The 12716-nt window shown below is 38.4% G+C and overlaps 1 protein-coding gene across 8 annotated transcripts in view; it reads right to left on the bottom strand.

Annotated features, from left to right (window-relative positions):
* The window catches only part of LOC124618523 (sorbin and SH3 domain-containing protein 1), a 935475-nt gene that overhangs the window by 345137 nt on the left and 577622 nt on the right, over positions 1 to 12716 (bottom strand). For 6 of the 8 annotated variants that reach the window (XM_047145356.1, XM_047145358.1, XM_047145357.1 and 3 more), the window contains 3 exons: positions 11743 to 11902; positions 8591 to 8708; positions 8382 to 8414 (listed from right to left, as the gene is read on the bottom strand). In XM_047145356.1, coding sequence (XP_047001312.1) covers positions 8382 to 8414; positions 8591 to 8708; positions 11743 to 11902 — 311 coding nt within the window. The remainder of the gene's footprint in view (positions 1 to 8381; positions 8415 to 8590; positions 8709 to 11742; positions 11903 to 12716) is intronic. The other 2 variants (XM_047145360.1, XM_047145359.1) reach the window with 1 other exon arrangement.

Consider the following 12716-nt stretch of genomic DNA (forward strand, 5'->3'; position numbering starts at 1 on the left):
TTCTCCAACCATTGACACTCTTGGTTTCCCCTGTCTCAAAACTTGAATCATAAATAATGGAAAACATGAGCCATAACTAACTAGTTTTGTTTGCCTGAGAATGGTTTTATATGACTTGAAAACTAATAAGCGTGTACCAATACCAAATCCTATGTGAGTAATAAGATGTCTCCACCTTCATCATCTCTGCATCAAGTGATATAATAGTGAAACAACATCTAATCCATGCTCACTAAACTGATTTCTGAGGTAGCTTCTTGTTTACACAGTAACTTCATTCATGTCAGACCATTCACGAATTGTAAAATCATTGACTTTCAGTCAAATCTTATGATGAATCATATTTATTTATTCGCAATGGAAGATATCAAGGTACCATGATAACTGACTGCGTAATTCACTTTGAAGATCAGAGGGAGGCAACAGCATATCATCTCCAACAGCAACATGTCTAGTAACAGAAACATGTCTAGTAAAGTGCTGTGGTGTTCAAACTAGTATTCAAATTGATGACAGCTTTAGTTGTACAAGGAAAGTGAGGTGGTAGGAATAAAAAAAAAATATTTCTTATGTTCTACAAAGATGGATGTCATCTCAACAGTAATGAGCCAGCTATGGATCAAAAGGTCTCAGGTTCTTATCTCAAAAGAACATGGCACCAAATAAAGAGAAAGAAAATTGATTAAAGAGTTATACCTTAATCAAAAGGGAAGAGTGAGACTTGATGGAGAACTAACAGAGTGAATAGGAATAGGAAGAAGAGTCAGCTGAGAATGTTGCCTTTCATCTGCACTGTTTAACACCTGTCTGGAAGAGATTATAGGAGAATTTGTACGTGAAGTAAGAGTAGTATATGTAAGAGAAAAGAGTGTGGACAATACATGGTTTGCTGATGATGTAATGGTGGTGGACTCCGAGAAGGTCCTTACTGAAATGATAGAAGATCTATAAAGCAAATGCAAAGACTTTTAAATGAAAAGAAATAAGAAAAAGACAAAATTCATGATAAAAGAGAGGGCCAAAACTGTGACAGGTGGGCAACAAGTAGAGCTGACTGCAAAATTAAAATACTTGGAAAATATTATGATGAAGGACCTAAAATGTGACACAAATGTAACATCAAGAATAGTGATAGCCAAGGAAGCATTTACAAATGCTGTGTAAGTGACTGACCAAAAATCTAAGGACAAGATTTGCCTAATTCTATATATGGAGCATAGCTTTATATTAGGCAGACACTTGGACACTTTGGAAAGACAAGAAAAGAAAAGTAGGCTGGAAGAAGTGCAAATGGGGTAGGAAGGAAACTAGAGGCTGTGAACTGAGAAAACAAGATAAGGAATAAGGGGGTGTTTCAAAGAATTAGGGAAAAATGGACACCATTTAACACAATGTAGTAACCTTATTGGTAGAGCAAATGGAAAATACAGATGTACCAATACACATAACAATGCACACGTCCAGTGAGGGAAGTTGTCGATATCACAGACTGGAATATGAAATTCAGTTGATGGCAAACATAAGGCTGCACTGCTTACGGCTCAGACAGTTGCTAATATACTACTTTGCCTCTACACAGTGAACTACTACAGCTGCTACTGTTTACTTGGACCGATTTAGACTTGTGTTGGATTGTGCTGCCATGCTTTCTGAATTACTGTACTAGGTGAGTACAGTTAATAGACCTGTTATCTGTGCTCCCCAAATTGGAACAACACCTCTGTATAAGGCTTCTAGTTAATAAATGGTTGTTTCCAACCATTGAGCTTAATATTATAATTTCAATATGCATGCATCATGAAATAATTGGGCTTGGATTTATATTAAATTCAATCATGAACAACAGCTTATATTACAACATCTACAACTTTGCTTCCACTGTTTAGCGATAGGTGGCAACAACGATACGTAGTGGTCGAAAGAAACAGATCACAGATGTCAGGCAGTTAGCTTGGACCTCAGTCAACATAACCTCATTCAAACATTAGTCAATTTGTGTCTGCATAACAAAGTTGTTCTTGATTGAAAATGTCAGTTAACGAGCCTAATTCTCAATATTTGCGGGATGTGTTTACTGTTTCGTTTCAAGAAAACAAGGGCTGAGTCTCATTGAATGCTCTGAAGTACATATGGTAAGGACGCTATTAGTGAAGGAACATGTCATGTTTCAACAATTCAAGAACAGTGATTTTAACGTCATAGATCGGCATAGAGGTGGAAGAGAGAACGTTTTCGAAGATGCAGAATTGGAGACATTGCTGAGTGAAGACCTGTGTCAAACTCAAGAATAATTGGCACAATTAGTGGGAGTGACACAGTAAGCCATTTAAAAATGTCTCAAGGCTATGGGCATGATTCGGAAAGAAGGAACTTGGTCCTGTGTGAGCTGAAACCAAGAGAGAATGAACGGTGTTTGTGTGTTTGTGAACAGTTGCTTCAGAAGCAAAAATGGAAGGGATTTCTGCATCACATTAGATTAGATTAGATTAATACTTGTTCCATAGATCATGAATACGACACTTCGTAATGATGTGGAACGTGTCAGGTTAATAAAAGATGTCTGTACAAGATATTACATTACACAAAATATTGAATGACACTAATGTTTTAAAAAACGAAAAGCGGGTTCATTACAATAACCCTAAATGCAAAAAATCATGGGGATATCCCAGGAATTCTTCCCCAGACAAACCGAATATTCACGGCTCCGAGATCATGCTCTTCATTTGGTGGGACCTGCTTGGCATCGTGTACTATGAGGTATTAAAACCAAGTGTAACAATCACAGGTGCTTGTTATCAAATGCAATTAATGCGTAAGAGCACAGTGTTAAAAGACAAACGGCCGCAATACAGTGAGAGGCACGATAAAGTGATTTTGCAGCACGACAACGCTCGACCCCACGTTGCAAAAGAGGTCAAAACGTACTTGGAAACGTTAAAATGGGAAGTCCTACCCCACCTGCCATATTCTCCAGACATTGCTCCCTCTGACTATCACCTATTTAGATCAATGGCATAAGGCCTTGGTGACCAACACGTCCGATTTCATGAAGAAGTCACAAATCTGATCAATTCATGGTTCAAATGGCTCTGAGCACTATGGGACTCAACTGCTGAGGTCATTAGTCCCCTAGAACTTAGAACTAGTTAAACCTAACTAACCTAAGGACATCACAAACATCCATGCCCGAGGCAGGATTCGAACCTGCGACCGTAGCGGTCTTGCGGTTCCAGACTGCAGCGCCTTTAACCGCACGGCCACTTCGGCCGGCGATCAATTCATGGATCGCTTCAAAAGATGAACAATTTTTTAGACACGGGATTCGTACATTGCCCAGAAGATGGGAGAAAGTAATGGCCAGCGATGGAAAATACTTTGAATGATAAATGTGTAACCAATTTGTATCATTACAGCCTCAAATGTTGGGAAAAAACGGCGGAAGCAAAGTTGTACACCTTGTAAGTTCAATGAAGAACCATTGTTGTTTGGCCTTTGGACTAATAGATGCTTTAATCTATGTTACAGACAGGTAATTTGTGTTCAATAAATGTTGTTTGTCTTAAAGTGAGGATTACAAATAGAAACAACATGGGAAAAAAGAAAGACTGGTTCAACCACATAGTGAGAAGACTGTGCTTACTCCAGCAAGGAACTGAAGGATGGCAAAGGGAGAAAGAGGGAGGGGAAGAAGAACACACCAACTAACAGACAGTGTCTGGGAGCAATAACTACATGGATCTGAAGAGAAAAACACAAGTCAGGAAGAGCTGGAGAAGTATGATGCGTGGACCTGCCACAGATGATAACAACTATAAAGGCCATAGAACAAGACAAAAGCCCACATTTTAAGTAACATGTAATATAGGTTATATTCTGTTTTCTATAACTGTAGTAAAATTCTTATTTAGATGATGAGCATTTCAGTTTATTTAGAGAGAGAAAGAGAGAGGGGGGGGAGGGGTATGAGGTGTGCACAAATAAAAAGGTATGAAACAACACTGTGGATATAACAGAAGTCTTTATTCAAAAGAAATCACCAGAGGCCTGAGCACACTGTTCCACTAGCTAAAGAACACTTGGAGGTGGGGGGAGGGGGGGGGGGGGCGCAGTCCTCCATTGTGCAACCAGTTCATCATCTGAGGTGAAATGCTTCCCTCAGAGATGTTTTTTTTAGAGGACCAATCACATGGAAGATGCAGGCCAACATGCCCAGGCGGTACAGCTGATGCTCAAGATGCACTCACTTGAACTTGGCCATAACTTTCTGTGTGACCTTAGAGATGTATTTTTAATGTGGAGCAGAATCACTCCCACCATAAGTAACCCAGGCCATTTGCTCTTTGGACTTGCGTAGGTTACGGAGAGTCTCACTGTCATGTCACTGTTAATGGTTTTTCCGTGTTCAAGGAATTCGAGTATCAGACCTCAGATGCTAAAAAAGACAGTGATTGTCACGTTGACTGCTGAAGGCACTGTTTTGAAGTTTTTAAGGGGAAGTGATGATGCCTGCTTCCATTGTCTAGATGCCTCATTACATTATCCCAAAGTGGCATATGCAAATTTAAAATGATTTCATTGTTACAGCATTTTGCACCTTTCCTTTTGAGCGAGCATAGGTTTTCTTGTTGTGTGGATGTATGATATGGTGTCCTGAGATGTGACCACCATATGTTTTGTTATCTATGGCTGGGGAAGCATCTGCTATTCCTTTGTCTGTATGTGGGTGTGTGTGTGGGGGGGGGGGGGCAAATATTTGCTTTTTAACAGTGTATGTGTGTGTGTGCGTGCGCATGCACTCACACACACTATGGAGATATATGTCCTAACTTGCCTGCACACACATTATTACTTCATTAAAGCTACTTTACTATGACTCTGTGATGGGTGGTCATGAGTGGGTATGTTGACTATTTTATGTGATACTGTTTTTGCAGTGGCTGGAGGGATTGTTATTTAACTATTAAATGTTTTCTTAGTTTAAATAGTGCTTGGTTGCTGCTGATGATTTTAAGTTGTATTAATTATCTGAGAAACTAAATTTCATTGTATTAAATATAACTGCTGCCAGAGTTTAACTAAAGGCAACAGAGGTTTTTGAAATTTTTGGCCTACAAAATCTTAATGGCAGGCATTCAGACATATGGTATTGGATATACTGTGCTAAAATGGTTCATTTCATATATGATAAACCAGAAAGAGGAAGCAGGAAGCCAAAATAAATTAAATGTTCATAGTAAAAAGTGAATATCAGATGCACAAATAAATAAATAAAAATAAAAAATTACATGGAGCCCCATCAAGAATCTAGTCTTGGAGCAATTGTTTCCCTCCTAAACATAAACAACTTAGATCAGAACACAAAGCCACACAGATTAATATTCTGTTACTAGCATCCTTCGTACCATTGGTACAAGAATCTATACATACAACTAGAGACCAACAAAACTGCTTGACTGAGGGAAGAGATCTGAGAGAGTTACATTGTTAATAAATATAAAAAAACACTGCTGTGGTGTGGATGGTGTAACTTGTAACATTCATGTGTCAACGAATTTTGCTTGAAGCATGTCCTCATTGAAAATTTGTGATGCACATGGCTTCAAAATGACTTTTTATGTTATAGTTTAGGGTCCACGTTTAGTTCCCCATGAAAGAAACTGTGTATTCCCCTTAATTCCACAGAATTCTTCAGCATGAAATTATACTCTGGGATAATATAATAAAATGCCACCTAGCCCAGACACCATCATCTCTCACAAATTAACTGAAAGATCAATGTATGTATGCTTGACTACCTAATTCTTGCAGGTCCCCTCTTTCAAAAGCATAATCATCATAACTTCCTGTATATATGTTCTAAAAAAACTATAAATAACTGGCGAAAAAATTCAAAATTTAAGAGTAACTTTTATATCAATGAACATGATGTAAAAAACCATGGTCTATGTCCATTGATTAAGAACATCAACTATTAAAATTATAATAAATATATTTTCAGCGGTCTTAAATAAAAGAGGACTTATTTCTTCCAAGTCACTGTTTAATAGAACATTAGATCATATATTTCACTCAGCAGTAGAAATTTTGATTACATAAAATACGATAATTTTAAACATAAAACTCAAAAATTGTTACTGCAAGATCTTCATGATTATGTTAAAATTCATTTATTTTATTATTGTGATACGAATGTCCAACTTATGTGTGTGTGGGGAGGGGGATGGAGGGGAGAGACAGGTTCATTGCACTATCAGATAAACAGCGATCATCAGTAATTCTTTTTTGCATAAATAAATAAGAGAAGTGGAGATAACATGTATGCAGTGTGAGAAGCTGCACTACAAATAAAAGATGTTTTGTGAACTTTTAAGTCTTATCTTTTATCGAACTAATGACTTTTCTAAGAGCAACAACATTTTGCCTGACTGTCTATTTAAGTAATGTACAGGGTGTTTCAAAAATGACCGGTATATTTGAAACGGCAATAAAAACTAAACGAGCAGCGATAGAAATACACCGTTTGTTGCAATATGCTTGGGACAACAGTACATTTTCAGGCAGACAAACTATCGAAATTACAGTAGTTACAATTTTCGACAACAGATGGCGCTGCGGTCTGGGAAACTCTATAGTACGATATTTTCCACATATACACCATGCGTAGCAATAATATGGCGTAGTCTCTGAATGAAATTACCCGAAACCTTTGACAACGTGTCTGGCGGAATGGCTTCACATGCAGATGAGATGTACTGCTTCAGCTGTTCAATTGTTTCTGGATTCTGGCGGTACACCTGGTCTTTCAAGTGTCCCCACAGAAAGAAGTCACAGGGGTTCATGTCTGGCGAAGAGGGAGGCCAATCCACGCCGCCTCCTGTATGTTTCGGATAGCCCAAAGCAATCACATGATCATCGAAACATTCATTCAGGAAATTAAAGACGTCGGCTGTGCGATGTGGCCGGGCACCATCTTGCATAAACCACGAGGTGTTCGCATTGTCGTCTAAGGCAGTTTGTACCGCCACAAATTCACGAAGAATGTCCAGATAGCGTGATGCAGTAATCGTATCGGATCTGAAAAATGGGCCAATGATTCCTTTGGAAGAAATGGCGGCCCAGATCAGTACTTTTTGAGGATGCAGGGACGATGGGACTGCAACATGGGGCTTTTCGGTTCTCCATACGCACCAGTTCTGTTTATTGACGAAGCCGTCCAGGTAAAAATAAGCTTCGTCAGTAAACCAAATGCTGCCAACATGCATATCGCCGTCATCAATCCTGTGCACTATATCGTTAGCGAATGTCTCTCGTGCAGCAATGGTAGCGGCGCTGAGGGGTTGCCGCGTCTGAATTTTGTATGGATAGAGGTGTAAACTCTGGCGCATGAGATGATATGTGGACGTTGGCGTCATTTGGACCGCAGCTGCAACACGGCGAACGGAAACCCGAGGCCGCTGTTGGATCACCTGCTGCACTAGCTGCGCGTTGCCCTCTGTGGTTGCCGTACACGGTCGCCATACCTTTCCAGCATGTTCATCCGTCACGTTCCCAGTCCGTTGAAATTTTTCAAACAGATCCTTTATTGTATCACTTTTCGGTCCTTTGGTTACATTAAACCTCCGTTGAAAACTTCGTCTTGTTGCAACAACACTGTGTTCTAGGCGGTGGAATTCCAACACCAGAAAAATCCTCTGTTCTAAGGAATAAACCATGTTGTCTACAGCACACTTGCACGTTGTGAACAGCACACGCTTACAGCAGAAAGACGACGTACAGAATGGCGCACCCACAGATTGCGTTGTCTTCTATATCTTTCACATCACTTGCAGCGCCATCTGTTGTTGCAAATTGTAACTACTGTAATTTCGAAAGTTTGTCCGCCTGAAAATGTACTGTTGTCACAAGCATATTGCAACAAACGGTGTATTTCTATCGCTGCTCGTTTAGTTTTTATTGCCGTTTCAAATATACCGGTCATTTTTGAAACACCCTGTATAATATTATGCTTCACTATTTGTTTCTTATGCTATGGGCAGAACTTATTGCTTTCCTGAGTGTTGTACTTATACAACAGAGATAAAGTGTTATGGCTCATGTTATTCAATAGTTTATACTTAATTATATCCACCATAAAAGGTGATGAAACTATGTAAATATAGATTCAAAAGTACAAAATTATTAGTATAGTTCTACTAAAGACACATAATAATTTTATTCTTTTGAATCTGTATTGGACTGGTTAACACTGCAATTGTACAACTGTAGGTAATTCTCAGTATAACTTCAAGTGTTAGTCATATTACTGCTGACTGATAATTAGAAAACTAATCAGAATGTTAGTTCTTAACTATTAAAATTCAGTAAGAGTTGTGTCGTACCCCATCAAATATATCCAGAACCTCGTCCCACCACTGAAATTTAGAAAAAAGATTAGTCACATTAAAACTGTGAATCTGTCAGTAAACACATATATTACAAACAAACAATTATTTAGGACTGTGAAGACATTCCTGTTATACAGAATTTGACTAAGTGAGACTTCTAACAGAACAAAACAGAGCAATAAATATCTAAAAAAAAGTCTTACTTGTTTTGCTTCACGCTCTGATATTGATGAATGGCCTGGTTCATAATCCTCTATTCTTCCAGGTTGATTTTTGTATATTTCTGTAGCATACTTGATTGATGAAGGGTGAGGAACATACCTAAGACAGTTACATTTAAGTAATGACATGGTAATTAACATAAGATAGCAAATATGTCATTTCTTATGATAAAATAATTGTATATGAGTTCACATTCTTTCCTTATGTACTCTGGCTTTGAAGAAATTTACTGTGTTATGATTTCACAATTGTGGGAGTGAGATGTGTCCAAAACAAACACTGTAACAGCTGTAAATTAGTCTCCCTCATACAATACAAAATAAGAGTTTTTTTCGCTAGTGATAGCTGTCATTTGAAATACAGACACACTATGTGATCAAAAATATCTGGACAGCTGGCTGAAAATGACTTACAAGTTCATGGTGCCCTCCATCGGTAATGCTGGAATTCAATAAGGTGTTGGCCCACCCTTAGCCTTGATGGCAGCTTCCACTCTCACAGGCATACGTTCAATTAGGTACTGGAAGGTTTCTTGGGGAATAGCAGCCCATACTTCATTGAGTGCTGCACTGAGGAATGAAATCAATGTTGGTCGGTGATGCCAGGCATCAAGTCTGTGTTCCAAAACATCCCAAAGGTGTTCTATAGGATTCAGGTCAGGACTCCGTGCAGGCCAGTTCATTACAGGAAGGTTATTGTTGTGTAACCACTCGGCCACAGGCCAGGCATTATGAACAGGTTCTCAATCATGTTGAAAGACGTAATCGGCATCCCCGAATTGCTCTTTAACAGTGGGAAGCAAGACGGCGCTTAAAACATCAATGTAGGCCTGTGCTGTGATAGTGCCATGCAAAACAACAAGGGGTGCAAGCTCTCCCCATGAAAAACATGACCACACCATAACACCACCACCTCTGAATTTGACTGCTGGCACCACACAAGCTGACAGATGAGGTTCACTGGGCATTTGTCATACCTACATCCTGTCATCGGATCACCACATTGTGTACCATGATTCGTCACTCCACACGTTTTTCCACTGTTCAATCGTCCAATCTTTATGCTCCTTACACCAAATAAGGCGTCATTTTGCACTCACAGTGTGATGTGTGGCTTATGAGCAGCCACTCGACCATGAAATCCAAGTTTTCTCACCTTCCACCTGTCATAGTACTTGCAGTGGATCCTGATGGAGTTTGGAATTCTTGTGTGATGGTCTGGATAGATGTGTGCCTGCTACACATTACGACCCTCTTCAACTGTCGGTAGTCTCTGTCAATCAACAGACAAGGTCGGCCTGTACAATTTTGTGCTATATGGGTTTCACGATGTCTAATCACTAATGAGGTCACTGATATGGAATACCTGGCAGTAGGTGGCAGCACAATGCACCTAGTATGAAAAACATATGTTTTTGGGGATGTCCGGATATTTTTTATCACATAGTGTATATGCTAGGAATAAGGAATGCTTGCTGATTTAAAAGAAAATTATAAACATATTAGTTGCCTCTTCCACATGAAATCAACCACGTTTAGTGTGGCAAAAAGAAGTTATCTTGGTAATTCTTATAATAAAACAATATTTTTAGGATAACTTATCTGTGGATAACGGATATTATTTCAAAATTTTCAGTGTAAACAAGTGCAAGCATCAGTTGATACTCAGTTGCTGCACAGTATAATGGAGGAAGCAGCTACTTTTGACAAGCTTTTCCGTATGTTTTCCCATTTTTCATTCATACAATATTAGAAGGAGATATGACTTATACTATCTATCATTCAGCCTTAGTGTGGCACGGAAATGCATGAGGTATTTAACCATAAAAACCCTTGACTACATAGCGATTTAAAGAATATAACAGATAATAAACTTAACTTCAAATTTAATGTGAAACTGTGTCTACCTAACAACTTCTTCTACTCCACAAACAAATTTTAGAATTTGTAATAGCATTAGTGTCTATGAATAACCTGCCATCCTCTACATACCACTTCTGAAAGGGATGTGAAAATAAAATCAGACGAATTACAGCTTGGAGAGAGACATGTAAGCAATGGTTATTTTCATTCAGTACCCAATAATGGGGAGAAATATTAACAAATGGTGATAATTTAAGTTACCCTCTGACACGCAAAATTTATGTTCATTTAATCATCACACTGTATAGATAAAATAACAAAGGATGCTGAAAGAATGAAAGATAATAGATGTGACTGTTAGAAACATCTGTACACTGTATTAATGAGTATCTATAACTAAACTTCAATAACCGGCTAGAAGGGGGAAAAGCTCTAATAAATGGCAGACCAGACATCCTCTTCCATGCACTTTGCAGTGTTCTGCAGAATATGGTTGTAGATGTAGATTTACTCTACTTTTGCTTATACTTGGAAATACTGACATAGTAAACCCTGAAAAAAAAATCACTTTGTTTGGGGAAAATAATGCCGCTCCTGTAATTATATTGAATAGCTTCTGATTATCTACCATTACTTGCTTAATACTTGCATAAACACACTGTTCAGGCTCAAATGCGATAGTATGGTTGCACACTTCGCATCACAAAATCTTGGTTGTTGTCACAGGCTGAGCTGTAGTGTAGCAGACCATCTAGGTTTGTCAGTGGCAACATTCACTCCATATTTAAAGGACATTATCATCGGCCAATAATAATTTTGGACAGAATCTGACGCCTGCAATTGCTACATTTTTAGTTTTTTCCCTTTAAAGCAGATATGCAGTCAACATCAGAGATTTCTACTCACATTAAACGCACTTATTTTACACAAGTACACAGCATATATAAGCTCACGAGGTAAATTCAGAAACACTGAATTACATAACAGACAAACTGGAAATAACTTTTTGATGGATGTTATGTACACATACATATAAAAAATACAAGATGTTTTTTAGTTCTTACTCACTGTAGATTATGAAAGAATAACCTTAGGTGTGTTAGAAAAAAAAGTTGAAAAGAGACAGATGGAAAGCTTCAAATAGTTTTCAGTCGGGTCAGTAATTTAAGAACACAAAAAATTCTATTTGATTTTTTGCAGAAATGCTTAGGAATTTCACTGAAAAATAACATGCAAGTTCATATATGCTCCATAGGTTTCTATGGTCTTACTTTGAGCGTGGCAGCGTGCTTGTGGTGAAATCGTTCTCCTTATTTTTGATTCGTCGTCGGTCAAGAGTCGCATATTTCGACGAGTAGCCAGCATCGGAATCATATCCTCCGATCTCTGGTTCGGAGAGGTACCCACCAGGCGACGTGTACGGATAACGACCTGGAAACGTTCAGCAAATAGTAAAAAAAAAAATTGTCTTCTTAAACACGAAGACATTAAATAAGCTGTAAAACGAAATGTAAACATAAAAATTACCTCTGGACTATAGAAACAATGCTCCCTATAAGAAATCGAAAAAGAATGTGCAATCTTCTTATGGTGTACATAATAGAATTTACGCGAAAGCACCAAGATCTAGCCTCTAATTGCATTACAATCTGTGACATTACAACCTGTTGAAATACTTGTAATTATTTCAGATTACGCAAACTTAATGGCAGTATTGCTTAAAAAACTTACGGATTTCGTCTTTTTTTCAATAAATAATTAATATTTAGTCCTCAGTATAAAACACTACTCACTTACAAGACACAGGCTCAATCTTCTGTCAGAGGCCCCGAATTCCACGCTTGTAACATTGGGTGATATTGCCACTTCAGTGTGAGAATTGTATGTATCATAAATGACGCAAAATGCGTTGGGCATGGAGCCATGACTATCTTTTTTCCTTTTTGTAAGCATTCTCTTATATCGGCATTTTTAGGCAAAGGTCGCGTGAGCAACAACGAATGCCAAATGACCATTGTTTATCATACGTAAACACAGTATATTGAAAAAACCCTGCAGGATATTACTACCTGAATTTGGTTAACAGTGTTGAGGATGACTGAAAGTTACAGGACCATTCATACATTCGTTCTTCATGTATCGTAACGAGTGCTACGATCCTGTATTCTACATGGCGGCATCGTGCAGTTACATAGTTCTGTGTCGCGTCTGCGAGTGTTTGGAAACCGCGCCGTCAAACAGTTCG

Source organism: Schistocerca americana, chromosome 1, assembly GCF_021461395.2.
Source record: "Schistocerca americana isolate TAMUIC-IGC-003095 chromosome 1, iqSchAmer2.1, whole genome shotgun sequence".
NCBI classification, from domain to species: Eukaryota; Metazoa; Arthropoda; class Insecta; order Orthoptera; family Acrididae; genus Schistocerca; species Schistocerca americana.